Raw genomic sequence first — 21,786 nt, 5'->3', positions numbered from 1 at the left:
ATTCACACACTACCCATGCCCCAATTTATAACAGACACACAAGGAAATGAACTCAAAATGAATATCCTGAGTTCAGAAAAGCTATGGTGCTAAAAAGTCTCCTCCTTCTGTGGAATATGTCAACAGGAGAGGAGTTCACACACACTTTGCAAAAGAAGGAAACAGATGCAGAATTGCTCCATATTTGTTGCTTAACACACTCCCAGCTAATTCCAGAAGATTCCTTGTTCACAGAGGCTGATGACAGTCATAGCACATAGTACTGACTGAACACTTTGACTGTAAGATTTCTTACAAACTTTTGTATTAAAATACATTAAAAAAACCCATGAAACACACCTCTAAATCTGATAAATATAAGCAAATAAATATTTTGACAACTTACATCGCCCGTATATCAGTTTATGTCCTATTACTGCTGTCTATGGTCCTATACTATATAAAATACAACACTAAATATTGCTAATATTTAAGAATTAAACTACAGCAACTGAACTACCTTTAGTAAGAACTTTCATTTGAAAATCACAGTGCAACCTAACAAGAGGTGTTTTAATATTGAAAATCAGGCAAGAAAATAATGCAAAAATATTGGTCTTGCTCAAAAAGCAGGACACGGGAAAACCCACAAAAATAAAATGCACCTTAATTGACTACCAGGTCATCAAACAAAACATGCAAAAGCTTCATAATATATAGCATTTGCACTGCTGCCACTTTTCTTGATTTTTCTGGATCTAAGAGTTTTTGATGACTCCCCTGAGCTGCTGTTCTGCAGTCACTAAATTTGTTTCAGTGGAGACAGACTTTCACTGGGGAGGTTCAGGTGTTCCCAGAGAGCACTACTACATCTCAGGTGCTAAACCTTGCTAACTCAATTCCTTCAGTTGTGTACCTGTGCTATAACCAGAATGTCACAAAACAACTTAAGAACATGTGAAACTGATAAAGTAGTCCTGAATGATTCCACAGACTTTTGAAACAGTGGATTTTCTAAATTAAGCTATATGAAAGAGCCCTTCTGAAAGTTATGAAGTCTCTGTACATCTACTACTAAAAACAACCAACCAACGAGCCTAAAAAAACCCGCAAAACACAGTTTCACCACTCTCCCTCAATACCTTACCCTTCATCCGAGGCGATTTACTTTCCTGGCTTGTAAATGGATGCAGGTTAGGTTACACCATAAAATAGCTTTGTTACAATATCTTAACAGCTGTTAATTTGTCATTTATATTCATTGAGTACAAGTAATAAAATATGTCACCTCTCTGGTTTGATGTTCATTGACAGGCTGACTCCTTTGCGGTATCTTAAGCTGTTGTTCCAGCTTCTGTATCTCTTGCTGGAATACATCCCTCTCATGCTCTCGGTCAACTGCTTGCTCCTGAAAGTTAAGAAATTATGTGGATACCACCATCTGATTTAAAAATTATCTACATTAAGTATATTACTACTTCTTATTTCTGTTATGTTCTGTGAGACTAGTAACAGTATTTCAGTATTTTTAATGTATCAGAACCACAACTACTATTAAAAAAAACTTATTTCATCATCGGGGGCAACAAATTTCACTTTTTTAAATTAAAAATCAGGACAGCATGGATACATCCAGTATTATTTCACAAAAATGACAGCTTTGTGTCTTCTGTTTCAGGTACACCACACAAATGGTAACAAGCTAATATTTTATTATTTCCTAATGTCTGTCTTTGATATAGGTAGCAGAAAGAGAAATGTTAATACTGATGAGGAGCCAACAACAAGATTATAAACTGTTTGAATTTTGCATTTCAGTTTTACTTTTGACCAGTTTCAGTTATATCCCAGTCTGACATTTGGGAAATACAGCTTTATACAGGAAATGATGCGCAACTGGTAGCATCCAGTGGAGCATCACCTTTAAACACCACTTTGCAAAACAGACAAACCTTATCAGATGCATTGAAATAAAGTAGCCGAATTATCTGATACAAAGAGGTACACTTCTGTCTAGCAACAAAATATTTCACAAAAATATCAGGAAACTGGAATAAAACCCCAACCTTTACAAGCTGTAGGTTTTAAAAATTCACTTGCTGTTTCAAGGAAATACCAGAATTCTAATGTTGGTATTACAAACAGCTACTCATCTCAGTAGTCCATAACTCTCCCATTCATGCTACTGATAATCTCAAACCATAATGCATTTGTGACCACGGGACTTGTAATAGGAATTTTTACTTCTGAACCTTGTCCTATTATGACACACTAGTTGCAGTGAGAAAAATAATCTTGTAACTGCAGAAAATTAAATAAAGCAAATCCGTTTCTGCTAAGAAGTAACTGGAAAGATATCTCCTTTAATACTGTTTAGTAATAGATTATGCAGAGAAAGTGCCACAGGGTGTTATATTTATTATGTAAAAAATTATTCCACCCTACAGCTGTCAGCTAGAGAGTTAACTGAAAAGGCACAGGAACAGTAGTTTTCTCCAAACAGCAGCATAGGACACTTAATAGGAGTAAAATGGGAAAAGAATGAGGTGGGGAAGATAGTGTTAGCTGAAAACAGGGTAGAGTCTAAAACAAAACTGCAGAGAGTCTGAGGCAGGAAGAAGCTGGGTACAACAGAGGCAGCTGCCACTGTGAATAAGCATATAATATGAATGGCTTGAAGGTGTAGCTTAATATCGAGGTAGGTTATTGGATACTATGAAGGAAGTCTATAAGAGAAATGTAGAGAAATTATGTTTTATTTCAGAGTACAAATAAAGCTGACTACTTAATTCCAACAGACTTTATTGAAAAACATGGAAATTCCACAAACTGTTAAAAATGAAGGTCACATAAATTTATATTTCCTCATTCATTTTAGAAGTTTCCCATTATTATAAACATTTAAGAAGCCTACTGAATTATACTTAGAAAGATAGAGCAGGCCTAAGCAAGCATCTCAAATGAATTTTCAACTTTTAAGACGTTAATTAAATTCTTGGACTGTAACCCATAGCACTGTTACTATCGTGTACTTCTTTATGTTTGCTCAAAAATCTGAAAAAACTAGCATTTCCTTTTGAATTAGACTTCAGTACAGGTGCCCACCTTCCTGAAACTAGCCTTTTACCATACTTACATCTAGAAATTTTCTTGTTTTCTCAAGTTGCTTCTCCAAAGCCTGATTTTGCTGCCTTAAGTCCATTAGTTCTGCATTTTTTTCTTGCTCTAGCTCTACAAGACGATTGACCTGTTCTTCCAAGTCTATTTCCAAGACTTTCACTTGCTTCTGAAGGTAATCATACTCTTTTTCAGCTTGACGCTGTACTTCAATTTTTTCTTTCATTAGCTTTTCTGTCTCCTCCAGCAATTCTGGTTATAAAAAAAGCATCACACACTATTAGATATGAATAGTTAGTTATGAAGCAAAACCACTCCCCAGGGTATCCATGCTGTACTCTGCAGAAGGATGTGAACTGGTTTGGGTTTTTACTATTTTCCTTTTTTAGAAAGTATTATTTTCTTCTGAGAAATAATCAAGATAACCACTAAAGCAAATTCATATTAAAATTACTATCCTTTAGTTAGTCTTCAGAGGACTGTGTGAAATTCTATCAGATCACTTCCCTGTTTAAGTTTCATATAAATTAAAAGGTCTTTGTATAATTGAAAAGAAATGAAAATGCATAGGTCCAAACTACAGCTAGAGTCAGCATGGGAGTTAATAATGAAGTACAGAAAACCCAACCCTCTTCTCATCCCCAGCATCAGTAAAATCAACCCACTCCCAGTTTTCATCATTTAATGTGATACATACAAATAATTTGAAGGAAATATTGAAGGACTTAGCGAGGTTGCCAGGCAGACAGAGAGGGAAATTACTGACCTGTAACTGGAGCTTTGTAAAATCAGTGCCTGCATGGATGCCCAATTTTGAATCTTCATGCAAATGCTGGCAAGCTTATATAGTAAAGCCCCAAACCACTCTATTAAGACTCTTAAGCCACAGCCCATTGAAGTACATATTAACTAACCATATGAATCCGTTGAGGTAAAATCCAAACTGTAAAGTGCAATTACATTTGGAGAATCTTTAAATCGTGACTGATATTTAGACAGAAACAATACAATTTCCTTTCAGTACAGAAGAAAGATTCTTTGGGCACCATCATCTTACATCATATTTAACCAATTCTCATTTCTAGGTCAACCAATATATATCAATATAATATAGTCTTTAGTTATCATAATGAATGACTCAACTGTATTTGGAAATAAAAATAAAAATAATAAAAAAAGGCTACAAAAATATTCCTCCGATACCATCTAAGTATATAATTCATAGGTGAATAAGATGATGGTTATTCATGAATTTGCTTATTATGCTTAGAAATTATAAGAAATGTTGTTAGCAAAATGTAAAACTGAGTTTGAAATACAACATCAAAGCTGCAGGCCAGTAAGAATTACAAGTAATGTCAGTAAGCCAAAAGCCCAATAATCCTGATTAACAATGTCAGTACGTGTAAGTCTTCCACCCAGTTACAGATTGGCCATGCAACATACAGACACACCTGCTTGGGAAGCTGCATCGACTGCAGCATCTACTAGGCCTAGGAGAATAGAGAGAGAGAAAACAAAAAAAGAAGCAAAGTAATTCACATGCCAGCTATAGTTTTCTTGTGGTGCAACAATGTAAGAGAAAATGAAGCCAAAGATAGATGTGGCATTCAATGACAAAGTTGTTGAGATAACTTAGGGTATGTGATAAGTTATTCAGGTATGCATGATGTAATTACCTACACATATTTATAGAACTGTTTATCCTTGCAGTTGTTATACATCAAAATAACAAAAATATTTAGAAACCTAAAACATATAATAAATAAGTAAGCTGGAGTCATAGACAAAGATCTTGTTTACTATAAAGTAGGAAGCAACAGGTTGTTCTTAAAACTTCAATGTTACACGAAGTGGACACAGGAAACTGCAAATACACACCGAGATATGTAATTTATAAAAATAGGAACATTTTAAATTGCTATAAACTTTTAGAAATTAAATAAAATGGTAATTTTATCCTGCTATGTACAATGAAAGCACTGCAATCCTTGAAAGATCAGTACTTCTTAAACACCACTGTTCTAATTTTCTGCCCCTCTCATATATAAAATATTATTTTAATTTATATGTTTAAGGAAGAATTAAAAGACACATTTACTTCATGAAGGTAAATGCTTTTTTTAAGTAAGCACTTAGGCAGATTACACTGACATGCTATTTACCTGGAATTGTCATCATTAGTGCTGAAAGTTTTCATTTCATTGCTGGTAAATAACAAGCTTTACTTATCATGCAACTTTTGTGCCATTCTTCCCCAAAATAGGAATTTTTTAGAAAAGTTTATCTTCTGTGTATAAAATAAGTATGGCCATCACATGTAGTTCAATCATGTTTGGTAGGTATGCTTGCTAGTCCCTCTAAAACTCTGTTTGGAAAGTATTTAGACCAGTATTTTTACCCATATGTGCTAACTTCAAGATAGTCCATGTCCAGCGAATACAAATAAAAGCAGATTTTCATAAGTAGCCAGTTTTTGCTGGTTTAAAGAACAATTGTGATTGCTCAACACTTCTGAAAATTCAGTCATTTTTTGTTTAAATATCAAGAAAAGTTATCAGGCTAACATTAGGCATCGGGTATGAAAATATCACATTTTGCCCTATCACATTTTTTTTAATGATTACAAAGAGGGAGGGGGAAAAAAACCTTCACCAAGATTTTTTTTTTTTTTTTTTTGAAAGTATAAGAAAATCTCATAGAAAGATAGTAAGGAATACATACGCTGCTCCACTGGCCCAGCATCTGCTCTCATGGCATCCTTCTGTCTGGAAAGTAACTCTTTTTCTTCCTGGATCTGCTGCTGTTCAGCCTCTAACTCCTGCAATTTGTTACCTGTACACAGTAGTTCTTGCTCAAGATGGTCAATTAAATCTATTTTTTCCTGGAGTTGTTTTTCCAGAAATGCTTTTTCATCTGCATAACCATCAATGAGGCCTGTAGAACATCAATTTTGGGGCAAATTTAAGAGACAATAAAGAACAATTTGAATTTTTTGCATGATGAAGTCACTATAATATTCTCACATGAACACGCGTTAGATATTCAGCACCTGACAACTTCCTGTCCTTGCTTCCATGATGAACAAATTTCAAAAGATCAAATATAGCTCTTAATTTTTTCTCAGCACAAGACCTCTGAAGCAAACATGAACTCCAAAGCCAAGGAAAAATAAGTTTGTAATAAACACAGGAGAAATAAGAAATTTCAAATAAATTCAGGTGCCAGGTGCCATTTTAGGTGCCTCAAGATATTTGCCTGACCTCAAACCACAGTTCCTGTAAGATTATGGGTCTCCTGTACATCAGGTATAATACAGATGCCTCCAACATCACAAGGAACCAGAAGTGGACATAGGTGTCTGTGTTTAGCACCTGAATCACTCCCAAAAGCACCGTAAAGCTGACATGTAAGAAACAATTTAATTTCTTTACTATTAATGTGCAATTTTTAAAGTAGCACAGAACAACTAATGATCATTTTAACAGAGAATCTGGGACACTATCTTAAGAACATGCCTTACGTGCTTTTAAGAATTGGTTCATAGTGGAGCAGTCTATCTAGGAATCTGAGGGGGAGCTCTATTTTAGCTTTATGAATGATACTACAGTTGTAAGAAATGGTGCCAACTTGGAACGATGCAGAAAAGCACAAAGCTAAAGACTTGAGAAAAAAAACAATTTTCTTGAGGGCTATACAAACTAAACTAAGATCCTGTAATGGTACTGGCTTCAGAAGATTCACATCAGCCCTTTCAAAAGTGTCAAACCACTGAACACAAAAGGCATTTTTACTGAGTGACAGAAGGTACTAAATAGGTATCCCAGATTTCCACGGTAAGGTGTGTTCTGTCATGTTTGATACTGATGATACCAGGAGACAGATAGGACATCAGTCATACAATGCCTAAACTTTCTCAGTTGGACACACACACCTATCTCATAGGCTTCTTCTTACTAAATCCACAGAATCTAAGTAGTATTTTTTCAATATCAAGCCACTGTCATATGGAAGTACTTCATCGGTATAAATCTATAGTCTTGAGCCAGTATTAAAATGGACTTTACCCTGGCTTGAGAATATGTGAAAAGTAAAGATGTTTCCATTTGTTATCAATGTAGACAAAGTAAAACCTCTGTGAGCACTTAGCTCCTTATCAGAGGAAGGCAATCAAGAAGGAAATTAAGTGACAGTGGTCTCTGCATATCCAGTCTGAGAAACACAGTTCTGGTCCTCATGCATATTAATCATTTACTGCTGACCAATCTTTTTTTCCAGACTTGGATTCACAGAGAACACAGCTGTGTACAGGGACTGGCTGTTGAAACAAAAAATGCTGAACTAGAAACACGATTAACAGCATTTCAAAAACCTGAGACAATAAAAATTCTAGTAGTTATTTCCACCGTATCAGATGCTGTTCACAATGAGTACTTAACAGACTGGAAGTTGAGAGGGCATTGCCACATTAAATGGAACACACACACCCACCAAAAAAGTATAAACAACAAAGAGAAAGTCTGCTAAGATCACATGTTGTGGTAGGTACTCCTGCCTTTTTTTCTTTCCTTTTTTTTTTTTTAAGATATGTAATGAAAGTTGTCAGAGTTCAGTGAACCAACTGGCATTAGCTTTTCTATCACATTAGATAAGTCGTATCTGATACCACTAAAACATCAGAGGTTTGAAAATGTCTCAGCCGCAGCAGTTTTTGTGATAAGAAAGAAGTGATCAAAAATGACACATTTTATCTCACGAGAAGACAGAGTACCATCAGATGTATAATGAACAAAGACATTGTTCTGCATACCTATGCAAGGAATTTGATAAGAGAATGTAGTTTGGCTTTGTCAGAGTATGCTCACAACTCAGTTCAGTGAGCAAAAGAAATTGAATAAAAATAGAGCTCTATGGCATTTTTGTTCTACCAACACACACACAAAAAGGTACCTGTCATTTATAAGTGCATTAATTTCAGAAGTTCACAGAAAAAAGGATGAAAAAAGATCAAATTAATTCAGTTGTAAAGCATTAACGCTGTAAGAGGGACAAATTAGCTGAATTCCTGCAAAAGACTGAACTGAATTAAATCTCTACATGCCATAAATCTGCACCTAACTTAAAAGCTTAACTGTGCAATCAAGAGCTAAAACTAATATAAAATTCTGTATCTCATATTCTAGAACTGTTCATGAACCAAATCTACACAGTCTGTCAAGTCTTATAAACTGACATTGCCATTGCTCTGATTAAAATTAAATTCCAGTTAAAATTTTTTGAAGATTTTTTCCATTTTATATGCTTCCAAGTTTTTTTTTTCCCCAAATAAAACATTATTAGATAAAATCCTGAGAGTGCAAAATACAGCTTCATACTTCTCACTAGATTTTTCTGTTTAATATATTTTCTTTGCCAGCAAAAAATATAGAATAACAGAATGGTTGGGGTTGGAAGGGACCTTAAAGATCATCTAGTTCCAACACCCTTGCCATGAGGAGGGACACCTTCCACTAGACCAGGTTGCTCAAAGCCTCATCCAGCCTGGCTTTAAACACTTCCACGGATGGGTCATCCACTACTTCTCTGGCCAACCTGTTCCAGTGTCTGACCACCCTCACAGGAAAGAATTTCTTCCTAATATCTAATTTAAACCTACCCTTTTCCAGTTTAGAGCCATTTACCTTGTTCTGTCATTAACTGCCCTTATGAAAAGTCCTTCCCCAGCTTTCCTGTAGGCACCTTCAGGTACTGGAAGGCCACTATAAGATCTCCCCAGAGCCTTCTCTTTCCAGGCTGAACAGCCCCAATTCTCTCAGCCTGTCCTCACAGGAGAGGTGCTCCAGCCCTTGGATCATCCTCGTGGCCTCCTCTGGACTCATTCTAACTGGTCCATGTCTTTCTTGTGTTGGAGGCTCCAGAACTGGACACAGTACTCCAGGTGGGGCCTTATGAGAGCAGAGTAGAGGGGGAGAATCCCCTCCCTCGACCTGCTGGCCACGCTTCTCTTGATGCAGCCCAGGATACGGTTATTGGCCTTCTGGGCTGCAAGTGCACATTGTCGGCTCATGTTCAGCTTCTCTTCCACCACCACTCCCAAGTCCTTCTCTTCAGAGCTGGTCTCAAGCCACTCATCACCCAGCCTGTATCTATGTTTGGGATTGCATATACTTGACTCATCTGTTATATTTACAAACCACGCTCTGTTAGAATATTTCAAGCATTTACTAAATTCTACAGGTAAATTTTGCCTTCATTTACATACAGACAATCCCATTACCTACAAACTGGCATCTAGTAAGAGTCTGCAGTTTCTTTGCTGCTATTAGTTTGTTTGCACAAGCAAACTTTATAACAGAAGTGCAGTGCAGTACACTGCTCAAGAGAAGAACCTAACTAATTTTTGATTTATTGCTCATCTGGTGATAACAGGATAAAAAAAATTACAAAAATATGAAAATAAAAAATGAATAATAAGCACGCCTTGTTTTGTGGCATGTTGTCTTCAAATACAATTATGCATGCACTCTTTGCAATAGAGTCCTGCAGAAATGGAAATGTATCTATTGTAAATGAAAAGGCAAGTCCATAGTTCTTAGTGAAAAATCTAACTAAGTCAAAAAATACAGACCCAGAAGGTGAATCAACAGAGGTAAGTTCATAATAAAAACTTATTTTTAATAAATAAAATTAGTCTCTACTATTGTTTTTTTTAAAATGCTACTTGTAGTATTAAACCTATGCAGATATCTCTGATACTATGACAGATTCCTACTTTAAATAAAACTTAACACTAACCTCTCTGCTTTGTCCTAATGCTTTAGTCTATTTTACTTTATTAGTGAAGATTTGTGAATAAAAATACTATCAAGACAAAAATATTATCCTCCAAGGAAAGCAGCAACAGGCGTAAAAGCTGCCTACATTCTCAAATACATCAATACTAAACAGTTTTGTAGCTTCATCTGTGCAAGAATACGATTCATATAATATAGATGTATTTATTTAAGAAAATTATATATATAAATAACATTCTAAAATTTGCAAATAAATGTATCTAAATTGCAATGTATCGAATTAATAGACAAGTGAATGCAAAATTCAACAACTTATCAAAGAAGCTACTCACCTTCAGCTTTATTAAGCTCCAAAGCCAACTGCTCTCTGGCTTTGGTTTCTTCATTAAGACGTTCTTGTAGTTCTTCCTGATACTTGATAAATTCTGTGGCCTCTTGTTGCTTTTTGAAGGACTCTTGCAGGAGTTCTGTCTGAGTAATTTTAGCATGTTCAAGCTACCATGGAAAAAAATTACAGAAGTTACATAAACCAATGGTTTTCTGATAAATAACTGCTCTATCATTAGTATTTAATTAACAGTTGCTTTACAGTGTTATGAGAAGTCTCACATAACGTCACTGGGCATTCAATAAGACCTTTACTGAACACACATTCACAGACTACAATAGGAAGATCGACTCAGTACAAAAGTCTAAGAAAATAGGCTTTATCAGTATAGTGAACTCAGTGAGCCACCTGGCTAAATCCGTGTCTTTGTTCCGGTAATTCCTGGTTTATGAGTTTACACTAGATTCACCTTTATTTACATACCAGTTTTTTACTAAATATGAGTAAGCTATCACTGACCATATACTTAGAATGGCTAAAAAACATTCCATAAAACTGTAAGACATTTTGATAAAATTTGACACAAGTGCTGTTTATTCTCTTTTTCTCCTTAAGATGAAGATAAATGAGAACAGCAGGAAAATGTGTATTTTTAATACACCACACTTTTCAGCCAACAAGGCAGTTAAGCAATGCTTCTTCCAATTATGTCCACCTAACAGAATTATCAGTGATTTTTTTATTCTTGTCTTCTTGTCTGATGGGTTAATATTTAATGCATACAACCACAAACGTAGTGCAATCTCACAATGTCACTAATATAAACTACTGGAAAACCAGGACTGAAAAGCATAAAACTGTATACTTACTACTTAGTTTAGACATACCCAAAGTGATAATTTAAAAAAGAATTCAAATTACAATCACAAGAGCAGAATAGTAAAGAAGGAACATTAGTCTAATGTTAGAAGTTTTGATTACAAAAAATGTTCACCCAAGATAACAGTAAAATGGAGTCAATTACTAAGATCGCTACTTCTCAACTGTTAACATTTACAGCCTACATTCACCTCTTCTAGGGCCACAAATACAAATTGTCAGAGCTGAACCAGGCATGAGTTTGTAGTGTGGATTGTATTCTTATTCAAAATAAGTTCTCTTATTTTGAATAAGAACAATTTCAGAAAATGAAGTAACATATTTCCTGCTCCTCTCCCCCCTTTTTTTTTTTCTCTCTTTTCCTTTTTAATGTTATGGATATTGGCAGATATTTGTAAGAGAGTAACATGTGGGACTTTGCTACAGTTTCTGTAAACTTATTCTTTCTCTCAATTTCTCCAAAATAAAAGCTTTCTCACCATCTCCAGCTAAGTTCACTAGTATGATTCACTTGCTTTAAAATCTCAGAAAAATGGGTTAGGAGCATTTCATGGAACATTGCACATCAAATTATCCACTTATAAATAAAATTACACTTTGAAAAGAATGTCTGAATAATCAATACATTCTCCTTTATAATACACTGAATTTAAATACTTGATTTCTTTTCTACAACATTCCTTTTCAGATGGACATAATTACCATGAACTATTTATTCTGACAGAAATTAAAAAGGTATAAATACTGCAGTTGAATATCCACACTGGTTTGAAATATTTTAAAAATCACAGAGTATTCTTACTTCAGTCTTACATTTTGAAGTGCTTAATGAAAGACCCATCTCACATAAAAGGGAAACATGATAAATTTATTGTACATAGACAACCAAAAAAATGGCTTACTCAAATGCATCAAATACTCCAGCTAAAACTCAGAATAAAAATTATTCTCCAGCTCTTTTCAGTAATAACAAATCAAGGTATTATTAAAAATATCACAGGGCAAAACCAAAAAGGAGCAAAAACATGAATATGATTTTTAAGAAGAAAAATTTCATGGGATCACTGGAAGCCATTAGCAAGCTTGTGCTAGTTAATGTTAATAGTCAGCACATGAAAGTCATAAAGGAACAATTTAAAATGACCGCAGCCCCCTCACCCCACCCTGTAAATTATTCACAGTGAGAAAAATGTAACAAGTAACACCGAAGTGCTTTAAAAAGAGATCAGAAATCTCTGTAATTCAGTATTTCTCTGCGTTTTCTACATTTCTTTTATCAGAAATGAACAGAGAGAATTTTATAATTAAAGCTTTTTCAGTGCCCATTAAAAACTGTCTAGGAAAAAAGCCTGTCAGCAGTACATAATAACTTTAACGACAGAGACAAGTTTATATCATTTTTCACTGCATTCTCTTCTATTTAAGCTGGTATAAAACACAATTTCTTTTTAAAACTTTTATACTTACTGAATAGGGAGGTGTAGGCAAGGAGATTTTAGAGACAACTTTTAAAATGTGCCCATTCTTTTTGTGCCTGAAGTGACAAATTGAAGTATTTACAACTACAGAATTATTCTCATCCAAGTGTTCAGTGAAAGGAAAAGGATATGGTAAAGGTACACGAGATTCAACCTCGTATGTATCTTCTTGGCCTTCAGTCCACAAACCACTAAACAGATTAGATGCCCAGTAGGTGTGGTAAGAATCCATTCCAAAAAATATCACTGTTGCTGTCTTCTCAACATAAGTATTTTGCATTAGCTAGGCTGGATTTGTCACAGAACATGTACATTGAAGTCTGAAGACACGTATCAGCATGGTTGGTGACAAACCAACTCAGAATTACCAGGAAGCCGCAGATCACTTTCTCAAGCAGAGTAATTCAGGACCAGAGTAATCCAAAATAGAGGAAGGTACAAGAAAACCTCATATAGTCACTCCTAAAAATCTTTTTTAGAGAAGTTTCACATGAAAAAGCAAAAAAATCTTCCCATGGCAGCTGTCAGGTAATTTCCAAGGCAAGGAAGCATAGTTTTGTTTTACTTGCATAGGTACACTGCAGCAGACAAGCAAGCCAGCAGAACAGAAACTAAAAATTATTTTCCATCTCCACTACAGCAAACGAAAGAGAAATACAGGTATGTTATTATTTGTCTTCATTCTTGTTCGTGGAGTTAATTCAACAGGAAGAACTTTCTCAAACTCTGCTAGTTTAAAGGCTTCCTGTTAGTATCTCCCAACCGAAAGAATTCAGGGGAGTGGCCTGATTTATTTACCTATACATAACACCAGCAGGTGGAATTTGAATTAATACACCCACTATATGCCTTGCCTTGCCTGTAAAGATTCAAACTGCACTTCATGTCTGACAGTGTGTGTTCAGACAGGTCTCAAACAGTTACTTTGAAGATTTTGCCAGGTTTCCCTCACTCTTTTAAGTTTAAGAGATGGGTCCACGTCTGTATGCACAACACAACTGATTAAGAGGAAAGGTTGTAATTAGTTTTAGATTATTTTTCTGCAATATTTTATACTCTGCAATATTTTATAAAGTATTCAGTTTAAGAATATTTAAAAATAATTGTCAATTTACCTACAAACCCTTAGTATGTACCAGAACTGTATAGAACCCAGTAAGCACACAAGACATTAAAAAGCAGACAAGTGTGAATGCTTGCAAAGTATCTCTACAAAACAGCCAGAAAAGACATCAGTGTTTAGACTTAATACTGTAGGAAAATGTGTAAACAGGTTAACATTTTATTAACTTCAAAAAAACACAGATATTATAATCAGGGATAAATCCATATTGGTATAATTCATATTAATGAAAAAAATGTATGTGTGTGTGTTTGAGCCAAATAATAACTCTATTACTGGTATTTCCGAGGTCCCTACTAAAAAGCTATGAAATGAAAATATACTTCCCTGATCAATTGACAATAAATAAAAATAAGCTGCTTAGAATATACTAATTACTTTCACTGGTATCATTAAAAGTAAATTCTTACTGTAAAAACATCAGTCAAAAAATAAAATAATTTAAGGCTATGTGCAAAACCACTGCATTTGAAGATCAGCAGCAAAATGTTCAGAAAAAGGAAGCGCCAAGTGGAATAAATAATTAACAATACTTTAATAATTGCAGCATGAATTCTTAATTCCCATAAAACTTCGAACGTGTTTTCCTTTGTCTGTATCATCTGCTCTTTAAACGCAAGATTTCCTACAAACGCCTAACTACATTTTTCTTGAGATCTTGGGAGTACCTGTATATCCTTTTTTGTTACTATGTAATGTTTTTGTTACTATGTAATGCCAGGCCTTTAGCTGAAAAAAGACCTCAAAAAACCAAACATCTCTTTTTAATTGAAGTCGTGTTCAAACAGAAGAAAGCTGTTGCAGAATGAATTTGCAACTAAACGGATTGCAGAAACTGATTTAAAAGATCCACCAGACTACTTGCTTTAGTAAATGAGAGGGGGGGTTTCCTGAATTTGCATTTAAATTACTTTTAACTTCAGTAAGTCACAAATTAGTCTTTTATCTTTTTTTTTTAAAATAAGTAAATATCAAGTTCACTTTTAAAGTGTTTTTCAAAATCAAAAGATACTTATATATTTAAAACTTTTAAAGTACTAGACAGTTAAATTTTCATATTACTTTCATCATCATAGTTTTTTTCTCCTTCATTTCCAGTAGCTATGATTTATACATTTTACACTCAGAGAAAAGAAAGCAATGACTTTTTATGTTGTATCATTACTAGGTTAACTTAACAGACGGGTATAGCATAAAACACATGGTATCCTTTGAATTACAGTCTCAGATTAAAGAGCTGACTCCCTAGACTGAGTTCTTCAAGAGAGACTGAAGTTACAGTGAGACAGAGAGTATTTACTTAGATACTTTCAAATTGAGATGTTCATCATCTAAAAGGAAAGCACATGACATAAGCAGCATGATTTAAACTGACTGAGCCAGGTATATGGGTCCCATTTCAATTAACAGGGAAGTACTGCAGAGAGCAACTAACGTCCCATGATGCATAGTACCCTGACAGCAAACAGAAAGGTGTACCCACACACTGCCTCTTTTTGGAGGCTGTTCATGAATCACATACTTTGCATAAATACTGGAGAGCTGGAGTTCAGACTCCTTTTCTGACAGCAAGGTGGATATGTGCTTACCTGGCCATATTTAACTCAGAGTTGTAAAAGACATTAGGAGAGCTCCACCTTTTTGACCAGTCAATTGACTAAATGTTCATCAAGAGAATTGGGCACAGCCCCTCTTAATCCTCTGTCTTCACAAGGGCCAGTTCAATGTGCTCTGACACCTCCTGTCTCATCTCTGATTGCAGGAGAATGCTAATGACCCGTATGAGCAATCAAAGAGCACCCAAGACTGATAAACATGCCGAGTTCTGGCGTCCTCTGCAATCCAAAGCAGATTTCTAACATGAATCTAAATTCATCAGTAAAGTTGTGCTTGGAGCAGGCTTTTTAGGGTGTAGGCACCTGAAATATTGTTTCAGCTTTTAAAATGAGCCTAAAAGTTTTAGGCTTATAAAAACATATTCATGAGAAAAATGAAAGGACACAAAATTCAAAATGCTTCATTATTAGATCACCCTACCTGATCTGAAGTTTCATTGATAGCTTCCAGAAGCTTTTCAACAGCTGCCTGTAGTCGAGAACTAATATTCAGAATGAGTTCTTCATTTTCAGCATCTATTTCCACTCCACTTTCTGTAAGATGTTGGCTTAGCAGTCCTTCATCTGTTGCTCCTGACCACATGTTAATAGCATCATCTCCCATACTACTACCATGATATGAAGAACAGGACTCTGGAAAAACAATAGTTACCTTTTCACACAGACTCTTAGCACTTCAAAACATGAAAAACTTTACATCTGAGTTACAATTACAAGTCATAAAACAATTAAAATATTTGTATTGGTCACAAAGACAGAAAAGGAAACACTGCATACTAAAACTTACACAAACAAGACACACAATGTGTTAACTAAAAACAAGCAGAAGGGAAAGAGAAAAGGAGATATTAACGGAGAGTATTTTAGATGTTCTTCCGGTACGTTTTTGGGCTCTGAGGCTCATCTTCAAACCTTTGTTACTATCAGTAACCCATTAATACTTTGAGTAACTTGCAATAATGACTTGCAAGAATGCCTTTAAAATACAACCAGGTAAAGAAAAAAAAAAGCAAACCGTTTCAGCCCCTGTTTCACCGATGTCCAGCTATGTTAGTGTGCTCTAACACAAAACTGTTCAAGTCAGTGACTCAAAAGCACAGACTCAAGTGAGTAAAGGGTAAGACATGGACTTAATTCAGACAGCTTCTCAGGACAAACAGACTAGGAGACAGAACATCAAAATTCATCATTATTATTAGTGAACTGAAAATTCATTAAAATGGGTAGCTGAACAAATAAAATACAGTGCAAGGGGGACCATAACTGTCCCTACTGATGGGTCACCTCGCACCTGCCTGGTTCTCAGTCTTCCTGAGGTCTGATTCAGTTTAAAGGCATTACCCATTCTGCCTGAAAAGCAGGAGACACAAAGTTTGCCCATGGTGTTAAACTGATTAGCAGTTCATCTAGAAAACAGTAAATTTGCCATATTTAGAATTCAGGGCTGTATCTAAGCAAGACAAGTGAAAACAAACTCTAGAGATGTTTTAAAATCCCACTTTCAGTATGAAAAACTATACAGTAGTGTATCATGACAGTAGATAACCATTGTTGATATCACGTTTTAAAAATGAAGAAGTGCTATGTCATTAGGCTATTAGATTTGAAATGTCAGAAATAAATACTACTGTGGAAAGTTTTCTAAAATCACCATTTATTTTAATAAAGTATATTTCTGAAATATATTTAAAATAAAATAAATTAAATGTTTTGGTGTGTTGGGAGTTTTTTTAAACAATTAGATGTTGTTTTCACTTAAGGTTTTCTAAAAAAACCCCTTTTGTTTTGGGGAAACAGCAGTATGACTAAAAGAATAGTCAATGCCTATTTAGCAATGAAGTTGCAATACTGGGTTATCTTTGAATTTAAGTTCCTGGTTACTCCATGAATTGTGACTGCTGAACTGGAACAGTTTGTTTAGTTACAGAAATTGAAATGAAACTATAATAGGTCAGTTTTACGAATTGTCTTTAGTACTCTCGTTGGATAGAATTTTTTTATACTTGCTCTTGACTCCTAACCAGGCATGCAAATAACATTGGAAATATGAGTCCTCTTGTTGACATTGTTTAAACCCAGCAAGAATTCAGATTCTAATGTTCAGGGGTTGTTTTGTTTGGTTGTTTTTTTTTTTAACATGCTGCAACATGATTTAACTCCTTGGTTTACTTACTATACTTTCATACCTGCACACATTCTGATAATATCTATGTATTTATTTCATTATGGATGCAGCTGTATATATGACCCATATAAAACAAACTAATCTACAGCAATTTTAATTTAGAAAGGTTTTGTTTTATTTCCTTTTATCTTCTAATTCCTACGATTTTTTAAATACAGACTTATTTAGTAATTTTTTCTTCTGGTTATATCATTACTGTTTCATATCTCCTTTTAGATACGTGGGATATAACGTTACAAACTCTTTTCACACTCCAAAGGGAAAAAACAGAAGCACACTATATGCATGAATGGAACGAATAAACAGATGCACAAAATACACATTCACATGGCACCTTTCATCTACACAGGATTTCAAAGCACTTTTGAGTACTGCACTTTGGAACTTCAGTCACAAACTACTGTAGTGGAGTCGCCCTAGCAGTGGCTGGCAGTCATATTCTACCAGCACACTAAACATTTGCAATGGGTTTGTATAGCATAAAGGCTTTCCCATAACATCCTAATATTCCACACCCCTGAAGTATAAGGAAGGCTGAAAAACGAACAATTTCACATTTTTATTCAATAGCATTCTGATTTCTCACCACCCTAATTTGGGTTAGCTCTGGGTGTCTCAAAATATCAATAGTGATGCAAAAGCTTTAATATCCTCAGAGTAGAAAGGACCTTCACTTAAGATGGACATCCAGTAGCATAAGTATTTCCAAATGCTGTGCCCAAGTATTCATTAAAGATTGAGTCAAAGGAAAACATATTGACTACTGAGCCACCAACACACTTACTGCAGCACCTGATGGTCTTTGGAGGCCACCCATCTTAAGTACTGACCAGGTAAGACCCTGCTTAGCTTCAGAGGTCTCACAAAATAAAAGCCCATAGTACAGTAGCACAGCTATAAATAAGATAAGACAATGACATATTAGTTATTGCACAATCTAATTCTTTCTTGATGGAGTACAAATTATCTATGTAATGTTCCTGTTTTCCTTCTCAGGCTTAACCCATAATTGATGTCCTATAACCCTTATGTTTTAGTAAATTATTTGCTTGAGAGGTACAGCTGAATTGCACAATGATGACAGTACGTCAAATACAAAAATAAATATTCTATAAAATAACTGCAGAAATGTGCAGTCTGTTGCACAATCATCTGAATTTCTGGCTGTCTAGAAACTTTCGGATAACTTTTTAAAAATAAAAATCTTAAAACATTGATGCCTGCTCAGTATGTAATCTTTCAAAAGCCAGGTCTGGAACATGTCTCTTACATTAATAGTATCACTAATATTATTACTTCTTGCCAGTGACCAGAACAGTACAATTTGGCCTCCAAGAACTAATGAGAAGATTTTAAATTCTTGTTTTGCTTATGCCAGTTCTTTTGTAATTTGCTTCTATTTCTTCTGAGTAAATACAAAATAAAACAATGTTAAAATATAATTTTGTTATGTGAAAAATCTCAGAAGAAGAATTCATAATTTACCTGAAATATAACTATAAAAAATGAGGAAAGAAAAAGAGAGCTGTCACCTAAAGTGCAATTGGGCACATGGAAACTTTACTACTCTCAAAGATAAAAAAGGAAAAACAAAATGTATCAAATGCACACAAAACCTGTAATAATTCTGTTTATACTGTAGGGCTGGCAATTCAAATAGAAAAATCAACAGCAAATGATAAATGTAGACACCCATACCATAATTTCAACAAAGTGGCACTTAAGAACAGGATTTCATGTTAAATGTCTAACTAAAAAACAAAAATCTTTTTCCCCTGAAAATGGTCTTAGTACAGAATCTTTCCAGAAGATTTGCAATGGTGAAAGCAAGAAACAGAAATGTTGTCGAGTCTTATTAACCACCTCTGGGAGTTGAATGTCTAACCCCCATTTTACTAATCCTTATAATGCTGTTCAGTCTCCCACCCCAACAGAAGTAAAATCAAATTCTCTATCCCCCAATTTTTTTTTCAGTCAGCAAAAAATAATAAATAGAATATAACTGGCCCAAATAAAAATGTATTCTCCTTGTGTAAACTCTCTCTTTTTAACAAAAAAACTAAACCCAACAAAGGTTGTTTCCTTGCCACAAAGCTTGTGGTTCAGCATGTCGTATGTCATGGCTCACTAAATTTTAAGAAAAGTGCTTAATCATGCAGTGCTTACTCAGAAGTTTCAGATACAGAAGTTGTTTAAGAGCTGCCAACTGACATTTATGAAGCAATACATATTTTGCATCATCTATAGCTAACATCTCAGTTTATTCCTGGGATTCCACCGAAGAATTAAGGTTAGGGGTTACAAGTTGAAAACAAAAAAATCAGTTTTATGGCGGTTTGGTGTACAAAGCTATTTACTACTTTGTTCCTGGTACACTGTTCAGAAACAAGGAGCTCAGAAAGTATGTGAAAGGGTTTAATGCTCAAGAAATGTCATAATCGCACAGGCTGCTCCAGAGCAACCTGCGTTACTGCAGTCCCTCTACCCAAGGTACATGATCGGAGGGAAGAGAACAGCAAAGCCTGCTGGCTCTGTCACGATGATTCCTGGCCCGAATCTCCAGCTGTAATTAACTCACTGGGTTACTTTGCACAAATGCTGTTCCCTCCCAACGGTATGTTTTATGACCTACATCTGAACTTTACTCACCCTGCTGGAAATAAAATCTTGTGTTAGCCAATAACCTAGGCAAGGTCCCAGATAAACCTCTATATGCTCTATAAATCAGGTCGTGGTTATAAGTATATGACCTTAATGATTCAGCTTTCTAAAATGCTGAAACTCAGCAAAAACAGTAAGCTGAGTTTTGCTTGTCAGTAGATATGGATTACATTCAGAAGGTCAGAGAGAATTCACTTTATTAAACAGATTATTTTTTCTGTTTTATTATTAGATTTTTATTGGTACAAATTTAGTCCTACAGATTTCCTAAGTAATTAAAAAGGAAGATCTGTTTGGCTAGGTATTAGAAAATACAATAATATGCACAGGTTAAAATATAAAGGTAGTGTCTACCTACTTGTAGTTCCAGAAAACAATGGGGAAAAATTTTAAAAGCTTATGTCCTCTCAGGTGATTCAGTGGAAGTACAGGAAATTAGTAACAACAGTCCTGTTGCCAAAAACGCTAAAGGAATTTGTAATCTAAATCTGTTTGAAGAAGGATCAAATACTTCAGCTGATGAAACAGTACAACTGCAGCTACGGGTGGCTGACCCCAGTGGCAGAACTATGCACACAGCAAGGATGCTGTTGGACCAATTTGAATGGAAAAAAAAGAGAAATGTGAATACAGCCTCAGAGATATATAACTATACATTCACCCATTACAGTCACTGTAAGCTTGAGTCGTCTTTAATCCTCACTCTTTTCTTTGGTTCTTCCTCCTTGTTTCTAAATGTAAGGAAGGATGCAAAAAGGAATACTGGAATAAATAACTGGTATGTGAACAGCTGTGTGCCAAGGGGGCACTACAATAACGGACAAATTTCTTCCTTACAGAAAAGTGAATCCTTACATGCCTCATAAAAATACACTAATAGCAAATACAAGCTTTAAAACAGTCAACCTTCACTATTAGTGGAATGGAATACAGCTCTCTTCTATTTAAGAGAGTACTCTTTCACCAGAAAACTTAATAAGAAATTAACAGCACATACCAGTTACGGGGCCTGTTGTGCATCCAAACAGCAGTATTACAAAAGCTAGGCCTAAGTCTGTATTATACTCACCCTAAAATACCAAATAAAGCTACCCTCTTCACTGTGTTTTTCTACATATATGTAATGCAAGTAATCCATATTAAGAATTGTTAATGACAATAATTAGTGACAAATACAAGGATACACATTGCTGTGCAGGAGGAGGCAAAAAGTGAATGCAAGTATTCCTACATGCATTGTATGTGCCTGTGCAGATAAAGCAGGAGCGAAGGGCAACAATCATGTACCAGCACAGTATTGTACATATATTGTACATACAGTTACGTGGGGTTTTTTGTCTGAGAAAAGGGAACAATATCCTCAGCAAATGAGAATAAGGGAGAAAAGCAACAGTACATGTTCTGTGGATAGGCATGATATAACTATGAACTGGGTTCAGCGAATGCACTAAGTAACAACACCACAGTACATGCAACTGTGACAGCCTGTGATCACTGCCTTCATTATCAGAACACATTTTTATTTCTTTGGGCAATGTATGTTGTGAAAATCCCAATTTTTTATTTTTTATTTTTTTTACATACCTCAGAGTTTACAGTGAGAACATAAAGAATACAAAGAATATT

General features: G+C 35.0%; 1 protein-coding gene across 1 annotated transcript; it reads right to left on the bottom strand.

The window, feature by feature from the left end:
• Positions 1 to 1,267: 1,267 nt before the first annotated feature.
• On the bottom strand, positions 1,268 to 12,807 carry LOC104525083 (A-kinase anchor protein 9-like; the record flags this gene model as incomplete). Its single annotated transcript, XM_010168139.1, has 6 exons — positions 12,565 to 12,807; positions 10,223 to 10,385; positions 5,821 to 6,033; positions 4,551 to 4,589; positions 3,116 to 3,348; positions 1,268 to 1,387 (listed from the first exon to the last, which is right to left on the bottom strand). Coding segments are annotated over exons 1-6 (1,011 nt in total), but the record flags the coding sequence as incomplete, so codon positions are not given.
• Positions 12,808 to 21,786: the final 8,979 nt, after the last annotated feature.

This window comes from Antrostomus carolinensis, unplaced genomic scaffold (genome assembly GCF_000700745.2).
Source record: "Antrostomus carolinensis isolate BGI_N321 unplaced genomic scaffold, ASM70074v2 scaffold21485, whole genome shotgun sequence".
NCBI lineage: Eukaryota > Metazoa > Chordata > Aves > Caprimulgiformes > Caprimulgidae > Antrostomus > Antrostomus carolinensis.
The sequence above is the reverse complement of the archived record's forward strand: the minus strand, read 5'-3'. Positions and strand labels throughout refer to the sequence as shown.